Source organism: Panthera leo, chromosome B4, assembly GCF_018350215.1.
Source record: "Panthera leo isolate Ple1 chromosome B4, P.leo_Ple1_pat1.1, whole genome shotgun sequence".
NCBI lineage: Eukaryota > Metazoa > Chordata > Mammalia > Carnivora > Felidae > Panthera > Panthera leo.
The window spans coordinates 74,241,859-74,268,853 of NC_056685.1; the positions used below are offsets into that span (position 1 = coordinate 74,241,859).

General features: G+C 58.1%; 1 protein-coding gene and 1 long non-coding RNA gene across 2 annotated transcripts; one reads left to right on the forward strand and one right to left on the reverse strand.

Moving 5' to 3' along the window:
* Positions 1-3,504: 3,504 nt before the first annotated feature.
* On the reverse strand, positions 3,505-25,546 carry RAPGEF3 (Rap guanine nucleotide exchange factor 3). The gene is made up of 28 exons (XM_042946326.1): positions 25,206-25,546; positions 24,512-24,724; positions 18,810-18,863; positions 18,619-18,725; positions 18,149-18,270; positions 17,836-18,004; positions 17,195-17,279; positions 16,800-16,860; positions 16,615-16,691; positions 16,279-16,425; positions 15,639-15,751; positions 15,245-15,333; positions 14,863-14,941; positions 14,506-14,656; positions 14,339-14,421; positions 13,462-13,501; positions 10,938-11,019; positions 10,467-10,613; positions 8,450-8,547; positions 7,856-7,981; positions 7,584-7,765; positions 7,262-7,352; positions 7,094-7,144; positions 6,073-6,160; positions 5,650-5,714; positions 4,960-5,014; positions 4,781-4,852; positions 3,505-3,929 (listed from the first exon to the last, which is right to left on the reverse strand). The coding sequence occupies exons 1-28, from the start codon at positions 25,209-25,211 to the stop codon at positions 3,811-3,813; spliced, it is 2,772 nt and encodes a 923-aa protein (XP_042802260.1). The 5' UTR covers positions 25,212-25,546; the 3' UTR covers positions 3,505-3,810.
* LOC122224471 lies at positions 24,128-26,669 on the forward strand. The gene is made up of 3 exons (XR_006204814.1): positions 24,128-24,263; positions 24,452-24,562; positions 26,385-26,669. It is a non-coding gene; the product is annotated as an uncharacterized LOC122224471 (long non-coding RNA).
* The last annotated feature ends 326 nt before the right edge of the window (positions 26,670-26,995 follow it).

Here is a 26,995-nt window from a genome sequence, read left to right on the forward strand (position 1 = left end):
TCAGAGGGATCTGCTCTCGTCATCACAGGGAGGGACAACAGCCGCCCATCACCGGGGCCACAAGGCTTCCTGTCCAGCTGAGCAACAGGAGGGCGGGGCTCGGGTCTTGAAGAGTCTAGAATCTCAGGGGCAGATACCTGGATTGTCTGGGGCAACTGGACAGGCCTAAGGGGACTGTTAGGTCAGGCCCATGCCCCCCTCCGCCCACCTCCGACAGCTGTGTGAGAAGCCTAGCACTTGTGCACGGGGCAGGGAGTGAGGATACATTTGGAAATGCATTTACATTCTGGTCTATTGGTCCGTGGGAGGGAAGAAGGAATCAAGAACAACCGTCAGGCCAGAGTTTGCCCCGGCCAGCAGCCACTATACCTGTCTGATGCTCAGGATACTCAGTGGCTCTCACCAGTGGTAAGTGGAGAGAACCCCCAACTCTGCGAGGCAGAGCTGTGCCTAAATGCTTGGGGGTGAGCAGTGAGACCGCAAGGCCCTAGGCACCCTCCACTCTCTGGACTTTTTCTCTGCACATCCTGTCCCTTCTGACAGCCTCATTCTGTGTCTGTCTGTCTGTCTGCCTGGCTGGGTGGTCTGCTCCATGAGGGCCAGGACTGCCTGTCTCATTCACAGAGCCCCTACTATGTAAGATTTCAAACATGAAGTGAGAGAGGGGGGAATGTCCATGCCTGGGCCCGTTCCTATAAGAGAAGAAAATGTTGGGGTTCAGGGAGATTGCATCTGGAGCGCCAGGGGCACCAGGACAGGGCAGGGGTGAGCTAAGGCCCATGGCACAGGCCCAGCTGATAACACACCCAGTCTCCACCAGTCCACCTGCTTATTAGCCAGCTCTGTGACCTTAGGCAGATCATTCTGTGCCTCAATTTGACTGTACAATGGGGGTGGGGTGGGGCAAAAACACCTGCCTTATTATCAGCATAAAAATAAGATAATAGAGGTGAAAGTATGCTGGAGAGGATGAAAACTCTTCAAATCTAAATCAGCATGGGAAATACTATTGAGTAACAGCAATATTGAGATTAATCTTTGCTGCTTGGGAAGCCTAGCGGCCAGAGGCCCAGGGCTCGTAGAGAGAGAGGAGGGCTGGCTCCCAGGGAGAAAAGCTGGAGGAGACGGAAGGTCGGACAGTTGGGCTCCCGGCCTGCCCTACCCTTTCACCAGATCCTGCTCGGCCTGCCGGAGAGGCGTGACCCTCCCTGGACGCACCCCACAATTAGCGTCCCGGCCTTCACAAGGAAGCGAGGGGTCAGGGGTGAGGGAGGGGTGAGTACGTGGGTGTACTGGAGAGGAAGAGTGATCTGCTACATTCTGTTCCTCCTCTCGGAGCACGTGTGCACACGCGCGCAAATTCCCTCTCTGCTTTACCTCCTTTTAGGTAAGAGGGTTTTTTTTTAAAGGCCTCCTCTTATATTTTCTTCTCACAGCAGTCCCACGAGTTTCTCCACCCACCATGGCTGTCCTGAAGCCGGGACACCAACTGGGAGCCCCCCGAGCACGGCCTGGGCGGCTAGGACACGAGAGGATGCCCCCCAGCACCCCCATGCCTAGGCGGTCAGGGAGACAGAGGTGGTGTGGCCCTAAGAGCAAGAAGCCACCGTGACCTGGAGCCTTTCCCTCCTCCATGGTGACCCAGCCCAGGTACCAGGGTCTCCAGAGCCCCGTCTGTGACTTCCTGCCCGTCCCGGGCACTGTTTTCCTGGCAAAGCCTCTCCCAACAGGCTCGAAAGGCATGTCCAAGGGACTGAGGCAGCTGGGAGGTTGTGGGGTGGTTCAAGGCAGAAGGGACATCGATGTGGCCCCAGAGAAGACAAGTAGGAATGCTGACAAGGACACCAGCCCCGACCACGCTTGGCTTCCACGCTGTCTTTGCAGAGCCGGTCTTGCCCCCTGGTCTGAGAGGACGGTGAAGGGCTGTGGCCGGCAGGCCGGTCTGGCCTTTGACCAAACCCCAGCAGACAATGCGTTCAGGAGGGAAGCGAGCCCCTGGGAGTCCTGACTCACCAAGGCTGGGGCCTCATGTCATGATTGCTCAGCTCTGGCAGCTTCCGTGCCCCGTGGTCCTGCATCTCCACCCACAGGCAAGGGAACGGGCTTGGGCACCCTGCCTGCCACCTGCCCTACCCAGGCTCTCCCTGGAGGAGTGGGCTCTGCCCAGCTTCACCCCGTTGCTGCCACCCACCCCGTCGGGCCGAGGCCGTCTCCTTGGCCCTTGAGGCAGAGCTATAGTTCGACTTGCTTTTCACTTAGAGCTGGACTGAGACCATCACACCCACCTTACCCATGGAGAAATGGAAGCGGAGAACTGTTCCTTAACTTGCTCATGTTCACTCAGAAACCTGAGGTACGATCCCAGCTGTGCCGCCTCCTGTGAAGGGCTCTAATTCTCTCCGGAAGCAGTTTGTGTGTGTGTCCATGACCACAGGGAGAAGAGAGGTCTGGCAGTGCAGCGGTGAGGGGAGGAGGACTTGAGCGAGTACAGAGCCACACCAGCTGTCTAGTCCACCTCCAGGTATGGGCCCATGGCCTCCAGACGCCCTAGGGCCCGGCTGCTCAATACCTACTCTGGGGTCATCCTCAAGGCCAAGAGATCCTTCTCCGGGCCAGACAGGGCACCTCCCCCCGCTGAGAGGAAGGAGGCCCTGGGGAGAGAGGGGGTTGCTGCAGGGCAGGGGAGGGAAGGACTGAATGCTGACGGAGCTTGCTGGGACCATTCTCATCCCTGAGAAGAGACTGGATTTCCTGGGATCCGGCTGTGGCTCAGAAAGGGATGGGCTCCCCTCCGAAGCCTCGGCCTCAGTGCTCTCTACGCATCACCTGCCGCTTCTCTGAGGCCTCGGTTCATGGTGAGGACCACCCAACAGGCTGAGACGTGCTGCAGGCAGAGAGGGACAGCAAGTGCAGCCAGGAGGCGAGGGTGGAGGAAGTTAGTCAGCTGGGCTGTGACAGTGCTCACAGACCACACTGGAGAGCCAAGGGTCGCCCCGGCCGGCCACTGACAGGGGCTCCAGGCTCCAGCAGCCGCTCCGGCCCCTGTGGTCAGGGGGTTAGGTTTGGATGGCGGTCAGCCATCTTGGCGCCCTGCCTGGACTCCAGAGACCAGCGGGACCGTTTGTCAGCCTCTCTGGGTCCACTCTGGAGCGCAGCACCTCCTCCTCAGCTCTTGAGTTTGGGAGGGTGTCGCCTTCACTGCCATGCCCCAACAGGGCTGGCCTGGGAACACAACATCCCGGTTAATTCATGTTAATGGTAAGGCTCCCCAGGGACCATCACGCCTGCCCCCCTGCCCGTAGGAACAGCCCTGGCCACACCCGACTGTTTATCTCCTGTGCTCTGGGAAGAAAAGCAGGACGGCCCCTCCCCCGCACCCCTCCCCAGGCGGCCACCCTGCCCCTGCCACACACCCGCCGCACAGATGTGACAGGCTCTCTCTGTCCGCTGCGAAAACAAACCGCCTACAGATGGCCTGACAACAAAGCCACAAGACACAGAATCTGGGAAAAACCTGGTGTGGAGAGCTCTCTATTGAACCCAGAGTCCCAGCACCTGCTCTGCTCTCCCACCCACTCCAGGGCCTCTCTGCCCCCCATTCCTTGGCCTTGGGCCCCGGCTCATTCCATTCCGAGGTCCTCCTTGGCCACCCGTCATCACAGGGGACAGCTGCCTCCATGCTGCCCGCTCCAGGGCCTTGAGTCCACTCTGCGGAGAGCCCTGCCCAGCTGTGGCCAGCCTGTGGGCCTCTTGGCCCCGGGCGTGCCCTGGCTTTCCTGACGGGAAGTGCCCGCTCGGGCCCCAGCCTCCTCACGGCTCCAGCTCCCGGGACAGGCGGGAGAGTTCCCGCTGGTTGTCGATGACCTTCAGCTGCTGGACATAAGCCCAGGTGCTGGCTGGACTCCGGGTGTTCAGCGACTGCTCAGAGCCTGTGGGGGTGGGGGAAGGGGAGGGCGTAGGGGAGAGTGGTCAGGGGGGGTCACCCATGCCACGTGGGAGTGGGGGTGGGGAGGAGAGTGGGGGGGGGGACCCATGCCACTCGGTAGAGCCCATCCCTTCTCCCACAAGGAGCAAACGACCCTTGCTGCCCTCCACCCCCCCACCCGGCCGCTTCCCACAGCCAGTCCTGAAGACTGTCCACCCCCCCCCCCCGCCAGTCTGGAGCAGAAGAGTGGTTAAGAGCTCAGACTCAGAAAAAAACAGGTCCCCAAGATTCCATACAGCATAATACGCCTTTTACTAAATTCAAAAACAACTGAAACAAAAGAATATTTTGTGCTCATAACATATATACGAAGCACATTAAAGAGATATGTACACGTACACGTGTGTGTATATATGTCTATATATTTATAAATATATCTAAATAAATATATTCTAGCGGCACAGGAAGAGGAAACGGTCTGTAGGGAGAGGAAGCTCTTGTCAATGTGCTCACACTTGGCTGGGGCCCAGCGGTGTTCATCATATTATCACAATATATACATACACAAAATAAAATAAAGGGCCGATGATGACAGTGTTATATGAACTGTGGCTGATGATTTAATCCCACTTCACGCAGCTGAAGACCAACCAAAAAAATCAGGCCTGGAGTCACTAACTGTGGGGCCTTGCCCAAGTCACTTCAGTGCTCTGGCCTGTTTGCGCATCTGTAAGCTGGGATAACATTCTACCTACGTCACAGAGGTGTAGGGGAGAGCTCAGGGCATCATACGTGCAAGTGCCTGTAAACGCCAGCCGTGGCTGACCCGTCAGCACCCAGCCCTGCCCCACTTACACGTGGATGTCCTGGCTGTCTGGCTGTCCTCGTGGAGGTGGGAGACGCGGCTTCTGAGCGGTGAGAGGGGCACTGCGAGGGGTGAGGGGGGTGGGGCGTCAGGGAGACTGGGCCGAGCCGGAGCCTGGAAGGGGACAAGGTGGGGCAGGGGCTCCTAGCAGGGTTATCAGCCCTCTCACCATTGCTGTGGCTTCGGCAGTGATGCAGCATCCTCACGGCTCTGGCCATCATTCTCTGTGAGGACAGAAGACCAGGCCTGAGGGGCAGGACCCTGGCGTGGCCCGTGGGTCAGCTGGTAACCAAGCCCCCTTTGAGCGGGGCGCTCCCGGGGACTAGATGGGGCCATGTCTGCTTTGCCCCGGCCTACCCAACGGCCCCGCGGGGAGCAGGCAGTGCGAGAAAGAACAGAGATCAGGAAGGGCTTAGAGCGGAAGAGGCCTGGAGGGCCTTGGTTGCAGGGTGAGGTGATAAAGGCTGTCCTCTCCACTACGCAAGGGAGTGAAGCAGGGGCTATTTAAAAGAAGTATTCGTATTTGTATTATTTTTTGAAGTTTGTTTATTTATTTGGAGAGAGACAGAGAGCACACAAGCCGGGGAGGGACAGAGAGAGAGGGAGAGACTCCCAAGCAGGCTCTGCAGGCCCAGAGCCCAACGTGGGGCACGAACTCACGACCCGCGAGATCACGCCCCGAGCCGAAATCAAGAGTCGGACGGACGCTTAACCGACTGAGCCACCCAGGCACCCCCATAGCTGTATTATTAATAATACCTTTAGACTATCTCCTGCCCCACCCCCCACCTCCTTCCATGGCCACAGTCATATCCCCCAGCCCACTCTAGGGGCAGACTCTCACTGTCCTCGAACTCACCATCTTCTCAAAGTTGATGAGATTCTCTACCAGCGTGTGGTTCCCCTCATGGATGAAGGTCATGTCTGCCAAGAGATGGGTTTTGCTTAAAGGTCCCCAAAGCTCTTCCCCTTCCTGCAGCCCAGGAAAGGCGAAGGACCAATAATGAGAGCCTTGGGTCTGTCCCAGCCCCACACTGCCCTCTTCCTCCGGTTCCCCTCTGACCTCCTGGAGCAATTTCCTTGTATCCCTTAGGCCTCTCGTATCAGAGACCATCTGATGTCGCCAGCACTTGCCTGCATGTCTCAACACTGCTTCTAGCCTGGGAACTCCTCACTCATCTTTGTGCCCCCAACGTGTCAGCACCCCAAGGGTCAGATAGACATACAGACAGGCACAGGACTGGAAGGGCGGAGGCAGAAGGGTAAGCTCTGGTCCTGTTACCTTTGAGAAGAAGGGGCATGAAGGGGATGATGGGAGGGGAGAGCTTGGTGAGGGCCAGTCGATAGACTCGGTGGTTCCATGAGGGGTCCTGAGAGGGAAGAAGCCACAGTGAGCGAGGGAGGGCCCCGCTCAGCATGACCCACCACGCACCGCGACACAAGCAAACACCATCCTCTCGGAGCTCTGCTTCCCCTGGGCCCCAGGTCTCACCACGGCAGGCTCTGCAGAGGCGGGAGGAGACCTGAAGCACTCGGCCAGCCAGCCGCACGCGGCTTCCTGGCCTCTGGTTAGCCCCCCAAGCAAACTTCACAGCCATTAGTCTCTCAGGGGCCCTCCAGGTTTCAAAACTCTCTCTCTCTCTCTCTCTCTCGTTTCTGCCCCTGTCCCTCTCTAGCAAGTAAATTCCTTTGAACCTCTTGAGCCTGCAAAGGGAATTTTGTTCCCAAGAGCTCAGAGCCAGGCTGACAAAAGCACCTTTGTGCCAGTTCTCAAGAGAACACTCTCCAAACCTCTTAGCCCCCCAACAATTCCTAGCAGGGAGGAGGAGTGGGAGAGGCAGTCGGCTCCCCTACTCTTCCCTCATCATTTGGCCTAATTTAGCCCACGGGCTCCTCGCATCCCCTGAGGGGCCACTGACAGGCCCCGGTGCACCATGGGGTCTGGGGCCAGGACTTGCTTCCAGGGTCCTGAGGCAGGTCGGCTGGAGACCGGCGATCCCCTGATGTTCCCCTGGTGCATCAGAGCCCAAGGCCAGACCCCACGTGGGCCCTGTCCTGGTCTTCATACAGGACATCATAGCCACGGCCAATGCTCCCCGCACTGAGGGATATAATGCACTGCGCAGCTCCCTCATAATGCTCACACTCCGTCCTTCAGCCAGCAGCCCAGACTCTCAGCCCAGAGAGAGTCAGGCTCTGACCCAGGGCTGGAAACCCTGGAAGTGACCAAAGACACGTAGAAGGGCTGCTGGGAAGCCCAGAATCAGGGTTTCTGGAAGGAGGAGCCAAGGCCCAGCGCTCACCAACAGCCTCTCCAGGGCCGAGTACAGCTTCCGGACTTTGTGGGGCAGCCGCTGCAAAGGACAGGCAGATGGAGCGGTCACTGCTCTGGGACGGGAGCCCCATCCCCAACTGGGACTCCCGGGATGGGCACGCCCCCCCCCCCCCCCACCTCGCCAGATCATACCTACCTCCCAGGTGTGGGCCAGGCGGCTGATGGCCGAGTTGCTGAGGCCAAACATGACGGCAAAGAAAGAATTGAGATTCTTTTGCTCCTTGAGGCTGTGAGTGGAAGACCCAGAGGCCCTCAGGGGGAAGCAGCCACACCCATGGAGTCCCCACACCCAGGCAACAGCCAGCCTGGGGCCAGGACCAGGCTGGGCCAGCACTGCCTCTGTGGGGGCTGGGGCTAGATGGGGTGGGGACCTGGGGCTCGACTGAGCAGGGACGGGGATGTGAGAGAAGGTGGCCTCAGGGCTCTGCCACACACCCACCGGCCCCACAGGTACTCACTGGGCAGCCAGCTTGATGAACTTCCTGAGCAGCTGGGCCCGCAGGCCGGGTACAGGGCAGAGACACAGCTCTGTGGCCACCCAGTACTGGAGCTCGTTGAAGCGGCGCATGAAACGCTCCAGGTTGGCGGTGGTGACGTCCCGCAGATGCTGGGGGCCCAGCACATAGTGGATCAGCTCCACCTGGATGGGGGACAGCAGGGGAGATCAGCCCACACCGGGCGAGGTGACCCTGCCGTCTGCGCCTCTCCCCTCCCCTCTCTGCTCCCGCACCTGGTGGATACTGTTGAAGAGGTTCCAGTCGTGGTCTGTCAGCTGGCCCGCCAGGTCCTTGGCACTCACCAGGTCCAGCCCCTCAGCAGAGCCCACGGAGGGCCCCAGCTGCTCGGGGAGCGGGGTCTGCAGGTGGAAGAGAGCTTAGGAGGGGTGCCTGAGCAACCCAGGGGACAGGCGCAGGGAAGGAGAGAGTTGGGGGCGGAGACTCCGTGCTTGTGGTTGAAGGGGTGTCTGGGCGGGTAGGGCTGCTACCAGGAACGGAAGGGCCTGAGGCATAGGGCTTCCCAAAGAGGCATCTAGTCTCCTGCTGGCTCCCCAGTGCGGAGACCCCCTCCTTGTACGACTCCTGTCTCCTGGGGGAGCCCCCAACAAGGGGGGGTCTTGTTTCTCCTTGAGAGCTCTCAACCGGCTCTCTCCCTTCCCCAGCAACTGGAACCTTCCCATCCGCTGAGGCCCACTCCTTCCTCTTCTCCCTTATGTCCAGCAGCAGCCAGAGCCAGGCCCCCCTCTCCCCTCTCTATGACCCTCCCCTGCACCCACCTCTGCCACCCCTAAAACACAGCTCCTCCCTGGCACCCTGCTTGTTCCTACCAGCTCGCGCACTTCCTGTGGGTTGACAACAAAGAGCCGTTCGTTGAGCCCCAGCGATGTGGCCACACCACGGGCATCTGGCTGCAGGCCAATGGCATCTGCAAAGAGAGCGGAGAGTGGGCTGGGAGGGGTCGGGGTGCAGAGAGGGAGGCCAGGGAGCCACTGAAGGCAGGGTAGAGGCCCCATTTGGGAGGCTGGGAGGCCCCTTCTGCCAGCAGCCAGGTTGGAGTCCTGGGCAGATGCTCTGAATGCACAGGGGCAGGTGTCCACACACCCGCACTGCCCAGGTCAGCACACCCGAGGAAGATGAGACAGTGCTCTTAGCGAGACAGGCAGAGCTTGGGCAATATTGGAGTCTTCCTGAGCTTCCTCCTTGGTCACATGGAGACAGCAAGACTTACCGTGACTACTCACGAGTCTAATAAACTAATTTATGGAAGTAGTGGCCATAAGTATACGATGCATAGAAAAGCCCTTTGAAAACTGGAAATGCCTTACAGAGGTCTTAGTGTTGATTTTCACCACTTCCTACTGACCGACACTGTGTTTTTAGTCACGTTCGAGTCCCCAGTCTGTAGGCCAGTAGCCACCAAAGCCAGATATACGAGACCATCCATGTGTCCAAAACAATATTACCTCATATTTATTTTTCTCATCTGTTTTGCATTTTTACGTCACAGGCAGCTTGATACGATGTTAGTATAGGACTATATGCAAATGACTTACAAGCAAATATACACATAGAAGGGGGCTTGTGGTCAAAATATGAGTCACTGACATGGAAGTCCATCTAAACAATCTGAAGGTCAGTGCTCTAAACAGCTTCTGCCTCATAGTAGGGTGTCAATCAAGTCCTTGGACAACTGTAATTCTCCAGGTGGCCACCAGAGGGCGGTGCTTCCCAGAACAGAGCACAGGCACCCATGACTTCATCCTGTCTCCCCACTTCCTGAAGGGGGAGAAGGTTTTGCTTTTCTGGCCTCCACTCCTTGCCTTCATTCTTTGGGTACCCCGAATTCCTGTCTACCCTGGGCTCCAGCTGTCAACCCCGGGGCTGTGTCCTTCACGGAGAACTCGCAGCGGTTTCTGATGGCCCAAGTTCCTTGAAAACAGGTCTAAATAATTCTCACGCTGCCCCGTTCTGAGCACTAACTTTGTGCCTCCTCGTGCTGAATGTTTTATATACGTTATCTTGTCTAATGGCCACAGCAGTCCTGTGAGATAGGTGCAGTTTTAGTGCTCATGTGACAGACGAGGAATCCGATAAGCGCTCTGCTCAGACCAGGATCACACAGCTAGTCAGCAGTGGGTCCTGGGATCCCAGCCCAGGTCCGGGAGTCCTGTTTCTGGTCCTAACCATCAAGCTCCTCTATCTCACCTGCCAAGGTGCCTCTATCTCCCAACACCTCACTGGCCCATTAGCTGACTCTCAAATACGTTTGCCGGCTGACAGAATGAATGAGGACTACCTAGAGTCAAAAGCCAGAGTCTCTCATTTACTATGTGGACTTGGGAAAATTGCCTACAACCCCTTTGAGCTTCAGTTTCCCCGTCTGTAAACAGGATGAAAGTACCTATCTCAATAAGGTCGTTACTCGGATTAAATGGATATATGAGCATGATAATAATAAAACCTATGTACGAACTGCTGTGTCAGATGCCATTCTAAACCTTTAAATAAACAAGCTCATGCACTGCTCACAGTTCCTCTATGAAGTAGGCACTCTCATCAGCCCCATTTTACAGGTGCTAAAAAGAGCACAGAGAGATTAAATATCCTGCTCAAGGACCTACAGACACGGAGGGGCTCAAATGCAGACAGCAGGCTCCAGAGCTCACGCTCTTAAACACCACACACCGATCACTTTGAAGACACATAACGAACTGCCCTTAAATGCTAGCCATCATTAACATCGATGAATATGATAAAAATGATGATCTTAATATGGGGGGGAGTCTGGGCACGGATCCGAGGGGCCTCTCCCTCGGGGCCACCCTGCCCAGAGACACGACTCACCGCCTGCAGAGTTGACCTTCACCAGCTCCTGCCCCTTGGTCCAGCCATCCTCCTGGGCCAACGCTGCCATCACCTCTCTCACTGAGGCCGTCACAGGCAGCTTCAGGGTCAGCACTGAGTGGTCCGGCCGGTAAATGTCATAGGGGACTGGAGAGGAAGACGGGGCTGAGCTGGAGGAAGGGGCTCCTTGGTGCCCCTACCCAGAAGTCAGCGGGCAGCAATGGTAGCAGTGGGGGCGGGGGATCCCCAGGAAGCAGGACAGGTGACAAGGGGAAGCCTGGGGGGATTCGCTGCATGGAGTAGGTAGGGAGGCCCTGAGCTGCGGAGGGACACACGGGGGGCAGACTCTGTCTGGCAGCTTGGAACAGAGACCCCGAGGAGCCCAGCGTGCCCTCCTCGGCCAGGCAAACTAAGGTCAAGGGTGATGACGGCAGGGTGCAGGCTATGCCCTGGCCGGCTGGGACCACCAACCTTTGTCCCCAACTCGAATGGCACAGTTGCTGCTGGGGAGGGGCTGGTCCTGGCCGGGGAGCCAAACAGGCATGTTCCTGGCCTAAGAGGGAGAGAAAGTAAGGCCCGGAGGATACAGAGGAGAGCACGCAGAGCCAGGGAGAGGACTCTGTCACGGGAGCATGGGGCCCACGCATGGGGTCTGCTGGCGGCCGGAATCCGAGCCCCAGCGGGCATCGGGCGCCACGGCTCCGTGAGAAGAGCCAGAGCAGGGCTGCAAACAAGCCAGTGCCCAGTACATGTGTGTCACCCCCTTTGCCAAATAGATCCAGGGCTGTTCTAATACCAGCACACCTCAGCTGTTGGTCCTGGTTTTCTCTTCCTCTTCCTCCTTTGGCTCACATTTGCTAGTCTTCTATTTGCTACACGTCAGGCTGAGCACAGGCTTATTCTAAGTGTCTAAATATTCACAACAGCCCTTTGACGAAAATATCATCATTCTTATTCCCATTTTATAGAGGAGATAAATGAGGCTCAGAGAGGTTAATAACCTGCATGAGGCCACACAGCTGTATGTGCCACAGCTGGAATCCTAACCTGCTCCTCCCTCCCTCCCTCCCTCCCTTCTTACCCACCAATGATCTACTCCCCCGTGTCACCAGCCCTGTCCAGTCCCACAGCCGCTTCTCACTGGGCCCCAACACTGGGCCGATGGGGCAGCCCTGATGGGCAAACGCCTCCGGAACGCAATTCCTCTGCCCACCCCACTGTTCTTCCAATGCCTATACTGACTCTTCCTCCTCCAGCTCTGCAGGCGGCAGATCCTCCAGGTTCAGACCCCGCCCCCCGCCCCTGGCCCGGCTTCCCCACAGCTTGTCATCTTGTTCTGGGGGTTCCTCTGCGCCCTTCCTCCCAGCCCAGGCCAACCTCCTGTTCCACCTGCCCAGTGGCCTCCCTCCTCATGTGTTACAATGGCCCTACTATTCTCTACCCTCGGCCCTCGGTCGCCTCCCGCCCTCCCCCTCCAATCTGCCTGACCTGAGCCAGACTAAGCTTCCTAATATAGTTTCAAGGCCATCATTGTCTGCTGGATAAAGCACAGGCTCCTTAGCTGACTTACTCAAAACACACATCTGACCTTGTCAATCCGTGGCTCCGACACCTCCTGCTGCTCACATGGTTTGGAGAACAAGCACCAAACCCCTTACCGAGGCTCACGGGGCCCTGCATGTTGTGGCCCCTGCATGCCTCCCCGGTCTCCTCGCTCCTTCTCACACTCCCTCCTGCAGGGTCCCTAACAGGTGGACTCCCTTCCCCTTGAACCTGACTGCAGTCCTCTACTGCCTTGATCCTCATACCCTGCAGCTCTCGGCTCCTGGGGTCGCTCTCCCTGATCCTGACCCCGAGTCAGCCCTTCCCTTTTCAGAGACTCCCTCCTTTTCCGTCCTGCATCGTGACACTGCTCAGCAGTTCTGTCCCTCACTTGACTATGAGCCCCACGAGGCCAGGGGCGGCTCTCCCCTACTACCGCATTGTCAGCACCTAGCACAGTGCCCAGCACACGAGGGCGATTCCGCACTAGTTCCTGAGCATCAGGCACGAGCCGGGCAGTGTGGGAGCCCTGGGGAAACAGAGGCCCTTCCCTCATTCTAGTGGGACGTGACCGACACTAACAGATAATAAGCAAGTAGGCAAAGAAACAAAACGACTCCACCTGGTCATAATGCTTTGAAGGGAATCATGGAAGACACCTTGGAGGAAGCAGAGAGGGGGCCTGCGGGGAGTGGGGAATGCTCTGGATAGGGAGATGGGAGGGGGGCCTGAGAACCAACATTTTGGCTGAGATCGGAAAGATAGGAAGGATGCAGGTGGGCAAAGAACCAGAGAAAGAAAGTTCCAGACCCTGAGGGGGGAACAAGCGTTGCCCATAGAAGAGGAGGAGCTGTGAGAGTCTCCGGCAGGAGGAGCAGGAGTGGGGACAGGCAGCTGGGCACAGAGAGCCTGGTTGTTCTTCCCAGGGCAGCATTCCCCACAACCAGCCCCATCCTACCTTTCCAGTCTTTTTTTCCTACCATGCCTCAAGAAATCTCGGCTCCTGCCCCCTGTTCTCGTTCCCCTTTGCTCCCTGTGGGCCCCTGCCGGGAACGGTATGGGCCATCTCTGGCTCCCAGAGTGCTGGGCACCCAGAACCCTGGGCTTCAGAGGCTGCCTTCAGGCACCACCCCTCACGTCCCAGGGAACTGCTAACAGGCTCTGCGAACATGGATTCCCTCCCAAATGCAACAGAAGCCCCTTGGGGTGAGGGAGGGGTGGAGAGGTGACCTTGGACCTCTGTGTCTCCCATCAGGCCAGCTCCCAGTGCCACACATGGCTCGTGCTCTGTGAACACCTGTCCCCGCCCCGGGGGTGTGTCTGTGCATGGGGATCCCTTCCCAGGCAGAGCCCCTGGGGTGGGGGCTGGAGGGGCCGTGTGGTCCTGGAGGCGGGCAGAGAGAAGAAGCCAGGGCCAGACAGAGGTGAGAGGAGCCAGTTCACATGCAGACACCTTCATCTGAGGAGATGCATTCCCACAGCCGTTTTCCATCCTGGGGAGCAAATGAGAAGGGAGGTGAGATGAGACCAGGGGCCCCCGTGGGCAGGGCAGGGCAGGGGCAGGGGCAGGGGCAGGGAGGGCTGGCTCCGGATCCCGCCCACCCTCCTCAGAGGCTCAGAGTTTTGCACACATGGTAAGCACCAGCTAGAGAGGGGCAAAGCGGGGTCTTGCAACCCAGAGCCTGCACTCTGGGATTTCCCCAGGCCAGCAGGGGAAGGAGAGTTCAAGGAAGTACCCCAGGTGTCAGACTGGGCAGGGGCCACTGCAGGTGAGCTCTCCCTGAACCTCACCTGCCCCCATGGGAATGTCTGGGAGGGCCAAGATAAGCTCTAGGGAATTCACCGGGCGCGGCCAGCAGGAACCAGCCCTGAGGATGCTTGGTAATAAATATGTGCAGAGTGGAGGAAGTGAGGACAGCAGGTGCACTCGGGATATGAGAATGACATGGGAGTGACTGCGTGATGCAGGAGAATGCACGAACATGACGTGAGGTGGACAGCAAGGGGACTGGTAAGAACAGCTAATTGAACGAGCAGGTCTAGACAAATGAGCAACCTCAGCCGACGCTCGTGGAGCACACAGGGCGTGCAAGGCACTGCTCGGTGCTCCTAAGGCACGCTAACATTTTGTCCTCCTGAGATAGGATCTCTCCTGGTTTTCCAGACTGGAGCCCAAAGCCCTGAGAGGGAGGAACGTGCCCAGGGCGGCACAGCTACAGGCGGTGCAGCTTGGATTTCAAGCCACACGTTTGGCCCCAGGGGTGCTGTTCTCAGTCCTTGATGCACTGCCTGGCATGCATATGGAAAGTTGACTGGGAGCCAGGCGTTACCTGTGGTGTTTCCGCCTCTCCGGCCACTGCTCCCGTAGCAGGATGCAAAGCCGGGCGTCTCTGCTCACCAGGTCTGAGAGTTTCTGGGAGGAGCCAAGATTCATCAACACAGAGGTGGCTGCGTCTACGCTGGTAGCCCAGTCCAGCCCTGCCTCACTCCCAGGTACCTGGAGAAAGCTGGTGGCCACGGGGTCAGCATAGAGCATGGGACCATACAGGGCCACCCACTGGCTGACCAGCCGCAGGACCTGCTGCCTTTTGTTGCAGACGTAGGTGCTGTGCTCCTGCTCACTGCCTCCTGAGGGCTCCGCGTGGAAGGTAGGCACCGGTCAAGGGGACCACAACATCCAACCAGACCACCCACCACACGGCGGGAAAGGAGGGGCAAGGATGCCCGGGGCCCACTGACAAGCTGGCCTTGGCATGAGGCTGGTACTTCAGAGGGTTCGGCACAGCCATGCTGTGAGGGATGCCTTCCCCCTGCTCCATACGACATCCTAGTCACCCCGGGACTGGAAGGATATTGGTGCAGGAGGGCAGCACAAAGCTGGGCGCTGGGCATGAAGACGCTGTGGGTCAGGAGGAAGTCGCTGAGAAATGTCTCTGTAGGGCAGGGACAAGGGGACAGGAGGAGGCTTCAGAGATTAAGTCTACTGAGCACTGACATAGGCATAGTTGGAGTAGCCCTTCTCCCGGTCCCATAATGGGCGGTGTGCCAGCAACGTCCAGCCGTGTGACAGCTCTCCCCACCCAAGCCAAGAGCACAGGAACGAGTACTTTTTGCCGACTGACCACATGGACCAGCCCAGCAGCCAGTGAGGTCAGACTCAGGGTGCCTGGCCCTCTCCCAGACTACACTGCCCACCCGCTGAGTCACACAGCAGGCAGGGTGTCTCTTGCCCCTACCTGTTGGGTCATGAGCACTGGAATCAGGCCGCATGGCCTCCAAGAGCAGTTCTAGGATCTTCTCTGGGGTGCCAGACATCACTGTATACCTAGCAGAAACAGCCAGTCCATAGCACACGTGCTACCACTCCCACTCCCGTATCTGGGACAGACATCAATAATCAATCACATCATCTCACTCTTCCCTATTTGCCAGTTCTGTCCCACCTTGGGGTTGGAGGGAAAGCTGGCTCTGGGGGGGGCACATCTTATCCCTGGGTGCCCCTTCCCCCCATCCCCAGGAGACCAGCAGGCGGAGGTCGGACATGGAGGAAGGGAAGAAAGCCTGGGAAATGGAAGGAGAGAAGGTGGGCAAGAGAGAAGGGGTGCAGAAGGAGCATGGCGGGTGTGTTACCGGTTCCTGCCTGGGGTTGGGGGGCGAGAAGGGCCAGCACCCTGGGAGGCTCTCTCCAGCACCAACACCACTTTGCCATGCTCTTCTAGCCTCATGGTCTTTGCTTCCACATCCTGGACAACAAGCCATACCCAGTGCTCAGCACACATCATGGCTCCTTTCCCCCATTTTAGAGCACCTCCCTCCACCGCCATGCCAGACCCACAAGGCTCCCACAAGGGCATTCAGCCCTTCTCCCACCCCATTCCATGCCCATGGCCTTGGATCTGCCCTACCAGTCCTGTCTATCATGCAGCCTGAGCCCCTCTCTACCCATCCCTCACTGGCCTCCCTCTGTGGCTCCCCCTTTCCATTACACTGCCTCCCCTCACACCCTAGTCCCCTACCTCTCTGTGACCCCCTACCCCCACAGTCTCCCACACTGAGCTGGAGTTCTTGGGTTTCGCTAAACTTCCTCAGTGTGCTATTGCCCTCCTCACTTGGCCATACTCCAGCCATCACCTCCAAGTTCCCCCATCTCCTACCTCTCCCTGCTCCTTACAGGCCCTCTCTGTCCACGCCCCTTACCTTACCTCCTACCACTTCTGTAGAGACATGTCCCTGCCATGTCCCCTGCCCTCCCCACCCCCAGTAATGGCACCTTGATGATACGGTTGAAGTCCTGCTTATCCACACGGAGGAAATGACAGTTATCTTCTCGCAGGATGATGGTGGCTGCCCGGGGTGCGTCATTCACCAGAGCCAGCTGTCCAAAGTCATCTCCCTCATGCAGTGTGGTCACCAGCCCCTGCAACCAGGTCTCAGTCACAGCCCAGCCAGGCCCCCAACACTCAGAACAGATGCACGGTGGGAGAACCCCAAGGCAGGAGGAAAGCTGGAGAGTGGCAACCTTGGGTCCACTGAAGGTACTTCCTGGGAGGACTTGGACCAGGGAAGCCGGTACAACCCAGGGGCTGGGGAGATAGGAAGAACTCACTTTGCCATGGGTCACCACGTTGACAGATCCCTTCCAGATAATGTACCACGAGGTGCCCTTGTCTCCCTGGCTGAACACTGAGAGAAGCACAGATCAGACACTCCTGTGGGCATCCCCCACTTCTCCATGGCCTCTGCCACATCCAGGTCCCTGCTGCCCAGCTTCCTATCCCCTGTCTGACTTACACACGGTCCCTGCTCTGCTGTGGGGTTCAAAGAGCAGAACTGCTGCTAATTCCCGCTTCACCTGTGAGGTGGGGAGAGGAGGGTCAGTGGGGTGAGCCCAGGGTACGAAGCGGCGGGGGGGTGGGGGGGTTAGGTCCAAAGACACAAGTGATCGGGGGCAGAGATGTGGCTAGGTCGGATGCCAGGGATTCAGCAGGATACGGGGCAAGGGGAGGAAATGAGCTAAGAGAGGCAGAAGGACTTCTGGACGAGGATGCTGGGAACAAGAAATCAGATGGACATTTCCCAGCCATTGGCACAAGGCGAGGGACGTGTCTTCTGGCCCAGCAGTTGGGGCCTCAGGGGCTCACAGGGAGAGGGGGTCCTGGGGAGAGTGTGAGGGCAGGCAGACTGACCGAGTTGGAGAGGTGGGCCACGGCCTTGATATGCAGCAGCTCCTCGAAGATGAGGTCCAGCTCCTCGTCTGTGCGCTGACCTGGGCTGCGGGCACGGAAGGGCCGGGAGGCACACGGTGTACCGTGGGTCTGAGGGCACGGGAGCCACTACACCCACCACGCTCTGGGCCCGAGGCCAGCTGGATTGTTACCCGTAACAGGCCAGCCACCACTGAGTGCACACGGTGTGCCAGACAAGGGCTAGGCGCTTCGAGTGCATCATTTCTGCCCTCATGACAACCCCTGACGTGGGCATCGTTATCCTCCTTTGACAGAAGAGGAAGCTGGCACGGAGAGGCACGGAGAGGCCCAAGGCCACCCAGCTAGTAGCCAGCGGAACTGGAATTTGAACCCAAACCTGCCTGCAGGCTCCAAAGCACCCCCGTCTCAGCCACTGCGGCACCTGAGCGGACAGGTCTTTGGAGGTGCTGTGCCCCCCCACCCACAGTTACAGAGGAAGAAACGGGTTCAGAGGTGGGGAAGGAAGACTCCAGATGACCCAGCGAGAAGTAAGGGAAACTCTCAGCGATGAAACTGAGAAACTACAGAGTCTGAGAGCCATGTGAGGCCCAGGATTGTGGGGTGCAAGGCACCCGACTCACGGCTTTCGAAGCGCCACAGTGAGCAGGGCATCAGGCCCCCGCTGGGAGAGCAGGGCCATAGCCTCCACCAGTTCCTCCTCCAGCTCATGGACTCCCACGGGCTCTGGCTCTGGCCCGGGGAAGCGGTAGAATTGGGTATCTCGGTCCTGGAAGGTCCAGTCGTGTTTCACTGCAGGGCAGAGGCCCAGGTGTGAGGAGAGGAAATTGAGGCCGCGTGGGTACAAAGCCCCCATTGCAATTGCAGGCACCCCCGGATGCCTGCTCCCCAGGACCGGCCGGCCCCACGGGGGCCCCACCCTGGGCTCGGGCTCACCATGGCAAAGGGCACCTTCATCCAGGAGCACCTGGCAGATTCCAACGGCTTGGTTTCGGGAATGAACTCCAAGGCTCAGTGCCAAGATCCCATCCACCAGCTCCCGGCCAGAGCAGCACTGCCTACAAGAGGTGAGGGGACAAAGAGGAGGGAGAATTAAGTGGCAGGAGGGTGGAGGGCAGAAGGAAGACTTTCCGTCAGAAAGGTGCCTTCCCTCTGTGGTGACAGCATGGAGACTGCTTGGGATTTTCTCTCTCCCTCTCTCTCTGTCCCTCCGCTGCTTATGCGTGCTCTCTCTCCCTCTCTCCCTCTCTCTCTCTCTCAAAATAAATACATCAACCTTAAAAAAAATTTAAAAAGAAACAAGTGCCTTCCGAGGCCAGAAGCAGGACTCAGCCCCGATGTCCAAAGTAGAGCAAAAGGGAGAGAAAATGGGGGTGGGCAAGGAGGCGGCTCAGGCCTCCACTCACCGATAGAGCCTAAGGTGGTACTTCCGGTCTCGGATAAGGGTCGGGCAGGTGGCCAGGAGGTGTCGATGCAGCTGCTTCCCAGCCCGGAGCACCCGCTCCGTGGAGGCCTAGGACGGGGGCAGCACAGCAGGTTCAAGCCCTGACCCCCGGTGGTGCTGTCCCCTCCCGGCTCCTCCCCTCCTGGCTGGTACCTGCTCCAGGCTCACGCTGAAATCCAGGGACTCCTCACTGTCCGTGAGTGGCGTCTAAGGGCAGGGGTGGGAGGAGGGGGAGGGTCTGCACGTTAGTGCCAGGACTTCAAATCCAGCTCTTAGACCTCGGCCCTCCCCCGTCTCTCTCAGTCCCTGCCCAGTCCCCAGCTCCAAACACTCAGTCAACAAATACACTAGTTCTCCCCGACCACCCCCGTATGCCAGGCACCCGCCTCTTTCCACCCTATCACCAGAACTTTGCCTTCCTTCTAGACTCACACACTGCACCCCCGCAGATGAGCTCCCCCTTCTGCTTACTCAGGGCCCAGGTGTGCCCAGGCTCCCAGGTAAACCACACCTGTGCAGGGGAGAGAGCTGAAGAGCATGAGGATGGGAGGTAAGGAAGGCCCATGATAGGCCAGGAAGTGAGTGGCTTGGAAGGGAGGCCTAGAACACTTGCTTCTGGGCCAGAGTCACAAGGCCTGATCCTGAGCCAGGCTTTGTCCCCAACCACAAGACCCTGAGACGCCTGGATTCAAATCCCTGATCCTCCATTTCCTAGCAGTGTGATCCTGAACATATGGCTAACTTCTCCCTGCCTCAGTTTCCTTGTCCATAAACTCTATAAAACACTCGTAATACCAATACAGAGGCTTTGGGAAGGGCTATGTGAGCGATTCGTACCGAATGTTTAAAGCACTGCCTGGCATAGAGTTGTATGTACATGTTAGCTATTATTACTCATCTGTGAAGCAGAGGGCGGGCTGCTTGCTGGAAAGCCCCTCATGAGCCTTTTTTTTTTTTTAATTTTTTTTTAACGTTTATTTATTTTTGAGACAGAGAGAGACAGAGCATTAACGGGGGAGGGGCAGAGAGAGAGGGAGACACAGAACCGGAAGCAGGCTCCAGGCTCTGAGCCATCAGCCCAGAGCCCGACGCGGGGCTCGAACTCACGGACCGCGAGATTGTGACCTGAGCTGAAGTCGGACGTTTAACCGACTGAGCCACCCAGGCGCCCCTCATGATCCTTCTTTTTGCTGCCACCTGAAAACTGGAATTTGTGGACCTCTCTGGACAGGATGCCCTACCCTCTATGAGCCCTCCCAAAGGCGCAGCGCTTTATAGTTTACAAAGTATGTCTCCCTCCATGATGTCCTGATTCTCTACAGAATAGGACCAGATATCAAGTAGGCAGAACAGGGATTGTCCGTCCTCTTTGACTTAAGAAACAGAAGTCTTGGGGTGAAGAGCCCGTGTAACTCAGTCACACGTACTTGGGACGGCCAGACAGCCGTGCATAAATTCCAGAAGTGCTCACATTCTTGGTCTCACCCCACCCACTGCACCTGCCTGGTTCCTTCCCTTCCCCCTTCTCGCCAGCTCTCTCTCCTGCTTTCCCATCTACACTCAGCCCCTGAAAAGGACCTGGCTAGGAAGCTGGGGTACAACCAGACTTGGGGCCAGAACCCCCTCTGCTCATCCTGGCATCTTCCCACTGTGTGCCAGGCAGAGGCCTGAGGTCTGGCATGCATAGGCGCCTGGCCCGGGGCTGGGCGGAAGTCGCTAGGTGTCCCAAGGGTATCCCTGCCCGGGTCATGGGGCCCAGCCTGGTGCCAGACACAGAGCCCTGGAGACTTAGCAACAGGAAATGAGGAGGAGGAGGACGAGGAGGAGGAGGAGGAGGAGGAGCCAGGGAAGGAGGAAGGGCAGGAATGCTACCCAGCCAGCCCCCTGTGTTGGAACAAACAGTGCTGAACACTAATGACTTGTTGTTGTTCATGTCAAAAGGCCCAGGTGGCCCCGGTCCCTGCCCCAACTCTCTGGTGCCCAAGACCCAGGCTCCAGCATATGCTCCCTTCCTGGTATTATTCTGACCCTGGAGGGCACATCAGGAGGGGAGGTGCCAGCTCACAACCCAGATCCCAGATCTCCAGGCCTTGTTTAAACCGTTTCCTGCCCTGCCCCAGGGAATAAGCAGGAGGATCAGAAGAAGGAGGCTCTGACCCATCAGAGGTGAGGAAGTTTCCTGAAGGCATCCCTCCCAATTTGCCAAGGAAAGCAGGAGCCCAGAAAAGATGAAGTAACTTACCCTGAGTCACACAACTACTCAGAAATTCAAGATCCTACTGAATAACCAACAGTGGCCCCGAAAGTAGGTGTTTGTCTGCTGTTTCACAGCTAGACAGAAGGAGGCTCCGAGGTTACATAACCTGTCCTGAGAGTGGGTAAACAGGGCCACCAGGATTCACACTGTGCCTGTCTGATTCCAAAGCACAGGTCACCATCTCCCAGGCACCTCCACTGCCTCATGTTTGTCCCACTTCATGCTATGGAAGGGTAAATTCTGCCCTCAGGAATGTTCCACGGGCAAGTAAGTCTGGAAGACACGGCGTTAAACAAAGTTCTGTGGGTTTGTCATAGTCCCTCTGGGACTATGTCCATATGCACTGGGAGCCTCCTAGGTTGGCAGTGGGGGTACTATTCAGGATACAGTCAAGGGCATGGGCTCGCCATCCATGTGTCTCGGCCAAATCTCAGTTCCCCATTACCAGCTAGTTGTGTGACCCTGGCTGCTCATTGACCTCTCTGCCTCAGTCTCCTCATCTGTAAAATGGGGTTCGTGATAATAGTAGCTATGTCACAGGTAATTATAAGGATCAAATGAGTTAATAACATAAAGCACTCAAAGCGATGCTTGGCTTGTGGTAACCGCTTAGTAAATGTTAAACAACTCGATTAAACTTCGTTATTTTATGATGGGTGCCTATTACCTGGACACAATGCAAAGAAGTGTTGTACCTTGGCTAACCCTCTCTCTGATGTGATAACCCCGAGCGTCAGCTTGGGGTTCTCAGTTGGAAAGAAGTGGCTGGTATGGGTAGGGGGAAGGCTCTTGACCACTGCCTCCTCTCCCGCCTGGACAGGAAGGACGCAGGGTAGGAGAGGAGGGGGAGCTAGCTTCCCTGCACCAGCGTCATAGCCTGCCCCCCCTCCTTCCCTCCCTGTCACTCAGTGTCAGAGCCACGCTGAAGGGGCAGGCACAGAGCCAGAGAGCCTCGTGGGGACCTGTCAGACCAGTTCCCTTAGGCCATGGCTAGGGTCTCAGGCCAGGGCTGTGTGTGCTGGGACAGGGAGAGGACGCAAGGGGAAGGGTGATGCTTTGGGGTGTCAGTGTTTTCATTTACAGCAAAAGAAAGTGCACCATGAGCTCAGACTCCATGGCCAGGTCACCTGGGACAGAAGCCTAACTCTGTCTCTTAGCCGATGTACAACCCTGGACCTGTCACTTAGCCACTCTGTGCCTCTGTTCTCTCATCTATAAAAGGAGACAATGACACCGGTATCTAGCTCACGGCTATTGTCGGCTCACTTGACACGAAAAAGGTAAAGGTTTTATAATGCTGCCTGGGACACAAGTATTATACAACTATTAGCTACTACCATTGTTTGAACACGCTTGCGTGAAAGCATGTTTTCTGAGTTAGAGAATCTAGCCACCTCTCCCCAAACAATCACTCAAAGGGAAGCATCCCAGGCTTCTCTGAGATTACGGGACCCCCCCCAGAGGTCATCCTGATCTTGCCCCTGCCTCTAGATAAATTGATCCCTCTCTGTCTCCTGGGCATTGGACAAGATCTCCTCTCCTTCTCATGCTTCCCAAAGGAGATGTTCTTCCATCCCATCCCAGTGTCACTTTTGCCATCGATGGTAAGTCCATCCTCTGTCTAACCTCACCCTCCTGTAACCTGCTTTCATTTCTCTTGTCCTGATCTAGTAGCAACAGAAAGTACTCTCTTCAGACCTCAGGAGGTTGATGGGTTTCCCCCTGGTTTTCTAAGAGGCAGGCATGGCCTGAATAACTCCCAGCACTGTTCGCCTAGGCTCCACCCCTTTACAACATCCACCCCTTACCCTACATGTGCACACTCCCCGACAAGCACTCCTTCCCTTATGTGAGCCCCTCTTAGGCCAGACGAATCATCTCACAGGTGACAGGAGCGACTTGACTGGTCCCCAGAACCTCTTAAATGCAGCCGCATCGGGCTGAAGCCACCCCACTCACCCATTCCCCAGAGACGGTCAGCAGGGCGGGGTGTGGCCCAGGCCCCTAGCCCTAAAAATCTAAGTACCCTTTAATCACCAATTCCCACCTACCCCCCCCCCCCCCACACACACACACCTGGCTAGAGAGGGGCTGTGTTTCTGTGACTTTCACCCTATTTACACTCCAGCAACCCTCACATCGCCCTTCTGGCTTCCCCGTGCACCCCAGCTCTTCAATTCTGGGGGTTGAGGGAGTCAGGAGACAGCCTGGCGGCCTCTTCCACCCCTTCCCAGACTCTGGGTCCCAAGGGATCCTCCAGTGACCTCATTGTCCTGGCACCTGACCTTTCCCCCACTCACCACCTTGCCTCTACAAGCTGGGAAGGGGACAGGAAATGCACAAGTAATTATAGACTGAGAGGGAAGGAGGGAGGGAGGGTTCCAGCCCACGGGCTCCAAGCAATAGCTACTACCAGTGACCTGGCGGGGTGGGGGGGACAGCTTAGCCCAGAAGGGGCCAGCTCCCCTGCTCCCTCCAGAGCCCCATCTCGAGCAGGACCCAGGCCCAAGAGGGCCCTGACCAGGAAGACCCAGGGAGGGAGTGCGGGAGGGGTTGGGGGGAGAGCTAGGGACACCTAGATTATCCTCCCAGTTCCGACGCTGAGGAAGAGCCCATCACCTCCGCAGACCTTGTTTTTTCTCACTCAGTCTCCTATTTTGATAAATATAAAGGCCATTGGGCAAGAGGTGGGAGGAAAGACGCTGAAGGTGGTAGTCGCTCCACTCAAAGGGACTTGACGACAAGAGACATAAGTGACAAGCTCTCCCAATTCTGTCGTCTGCTCTGGTTTTCCCTCGACCCCTTTGCCCAAGTTCCCTCCTGGTACCAGCGCCCCCTCCCCCAGCCGCCTGCCAATGCTGTCCCCGTGGGCAACAGAACAGACGCACAACTGAATCTCACTGAATCTCAGGTGAAGGAACTCGGTGAAGTCTGGGTGGTCGGAGAGAGCTTCTCCGCTGATTTGGATCCTGCGACCATTATGCTGTCCCCCACCCCGCCCCCACTGCTCTTCCCCTCCCGCCCTCTCCTTCATTCTCGCAGCTCCAGGATATTCTTCACTGGCAAAGGGAGACTCCAGCTCCAGTCTCCAAACTTCTCAGAGCCCCCCCCCCCGCTGAGCCCCCCAAAGCCAGATGCCAAGCACTGTTCACGTGACCACCTCACCCCAAGATCAAGCAGAATTGACACAGTTCTGCTGGTCACTGAGGGAGAATGTTGCCACGGTGATGTACCAAGAGCAGTAAACAAGTTTACCCCACCTCCCACCTTGACCTGGCCCCCGGCGTCTCACACATGCCTCCCCTCACCACCTGGAGAACACACAACCACCCACCTCAGGGCACACAGAGGTGACACAAATGACAAATCCCTCTCCCCCTGCCCCATGCCACAACGGGAAGACGCGAGTACCACATGCACATGGACCTACACGGTGCAGCTGTGTGAGCCACCCACGCGCACAGCGGCCAAGCTGCTTGACCCACTGTCCAGCCCAGCAGGAGCCCCCACACCCCCAGAAGCATGCTCTTTCTCCCAGTCCAGGCCCTCCTGCAGTCCTTGGTGCCTGGCCCTGGCCCGACAGACAATGGGCACTTACCCAGCGGAGCCCCTGGATGCAGCTGGGGCGCTGGTGTTCAAGCAGCAGCTGGTAAGAACAGCTCCGGGGCCGGTGCATCCTCTTCAGCACCATGTTGAGGAGGGTCCCCTCCGGCACCACGTCCGGGAGGCCTCCCACCTGCGATGCTCCGAGAGCTGGGCTGTCCTCCACAGCCAGGCCCACCTGCCAGCGGCTCTCACCTGGCCAGCCCACCTGTGACGCAGGGAGGAAGGCAGAGAGCCATGGGGCTGGGGCTGGGACTGGGACTGGGGCAGCTGGACCAGGGCACAACTGCCCCAGGCAGAACCACTTCCTCTGAGTCCTCTGGACTGGTCAGGCGGAGGTGCTGCAACCCTGCCAGGAGCCGGGGGAGGGACAGGAAGACCTTCACTGGGGCCTGCCGGTCTGGCGCACTTAGGGGTCTCCAGCTGGCGGACCGGAGATCGGGCCTTTCTTCCCAGTCTTCTTTGGACTTCTGCCCCACCCCACTGCCCATGTCCCTGGAGGGATCTCCACCACCTCCCAGTATGAGGCTACCGACTCACTGGATCCCCCAGAAATGCAGCTGCAGCTCAACCCTTCTTCGCCCCTTCTCCTTCACCCCTGACCAGCCCTCTCTTTCCCACCCAAACACCCCACCCACCATGTCAGCTTCCTCTCCTGCTCCTCCCCACCCTGACCCCACTTTACCCACCTTCATGGTCCTTCTCAAGCTTGCACAGCCCTGCAGGCTCTAGCAAAAGGTTGGGGAGGGGGAGACCCTCATGGAGACCCCTACTCCTCCTGGAGGGGTGTGGGCTGTAAGCCCCAGGCGAAGCGGAACAGGGCTAATTCCTAGCTGGACTGGCTGCCAGGGCGACCGGCTGGGTGTAGAGGCTCCTTTTGGGTGGGTTGAGGGCAGGGGGCGTAGGGGGGAGTCCCCCCCCAGCGGCAAGGAGCCCCAAGCCTCCGCCTCCGTCCCAGACGAATGAGCCAGCTGGCACCGGGCGCCGAAGCGAGGCTGCAGCTGGCACTGATCCGGGCGGGAGCTGTCACACCCCCTACGCTGCCCGCCCCCTTCCCCTCCCCGGGACAGGCTGGGAGGGCAGGGAGGAGGCGCCCGGCCTTACTGTGGGGGAGGGCACAGGGAAGGGGGCGGGCTGGGCCGGGGGTGGAGTCTGGACTCCGGGGTTATAGGGCGGGCACTAGTCGGAGGCCTGAGAAACCCCAGGGGGGCAGGAGCGGCCCAGGGTTGTGTGTCGCGGCGGCCGCGGCCGGAGTGTCGGGGTAGGGGTGCCGAGTGGCCGTGCAGGCCGCCACGTGGCCGGGAGGAGAAATGCAAACACGGAAACCAGGGGAAGGGGGAGGGGGGTGAGTCATTGCGGCCCCACCCGGGAGGGAAATCCGGGCTGGGGCCGCTTCCCGGCCGGGGGCGTCCTGCCTCCTGTTTCGGTTCAGGGTCTCGAACAGTCCGGGGGAGGGATTGGGCTGCTTTCCCGTGGGGAATCCCCCTCCCCACCGTACCCCCCCGCCCGACACACACACACACACACACACACACACACACACACACACACACACCACGGGCGCGGGTGGGGAAACTGAGGCCGGAGGAAAGGACTGCTCTCCAGGATGGGTGGGGCCGGAGTTGTGGCTGAGCTTCGGAAGAGAGAGGGTTTTAGAGAACCACGCCCCCACCTCGTGCTCCCGGGCTGCTGCCTGCGTGGGGCGAGGGGGGGGGGGGGGATTGAGGGGTTGGGGGGAGGGGGTCAGGAAGCAGAGCCTCGGGATTCCAAGGTCCGCAGCAGCTCTGTACCAAGGCCCGTCGCCTTCTGGGCTTCAGTTTCCACCCCCGCGTAGATGGCCCAGAGCCGCCCTCTTCTCCCCACTCCAGCTTCTGAGAGGCGGAGAGACCGTGGCTCCTGGACTGCGACTCCCTCAGCACCCAGTAATTGGTGAGGACGTTGATGAGGGGTTTGAAAGGAGTTACACACCCCGCTCCCAGCTTTCTAGGACTCACTTTTTTGTCCCAGCTTTCTAGGACTCACTTTTTTTTGGTCCCAGTCCTTGTCCCTTTCTCTTTGCTGCTGAGCCTGCCTGAATTGGGGAAGACACTTGTCTAACAAACCATCCTGCCTGCTTTGGGACGCTGAGCCCCTACCTCCCACCGATGATTATTTTCTTGGAGACGGATTTTAATTGTGATTAAAATCTCAGTTTTAATGTGTATTTAAAAATCCTCCCTACCCCTAAATTCAGATTCAGTTCTGTTGGCACGAAATGGAAAATCTGTACTTTGAGCAAATGCCCCAAGGTTATCTGCTAGGTTCACATCTTTTTAAGTCTATTTATTTATTCGGGGGGCGGGGTGTCGGGCAGAGAAAGAGAGAGAATCTCAAGCAGGTTCTTCGCGGTCAGTGCAGAGCCCCATGCAAGGGCGCAACCTCACCAACCCTGAGAGCATGACTTGAGCTGAAATCAAGAGTCAGTTCCTTGGGGCGCCTG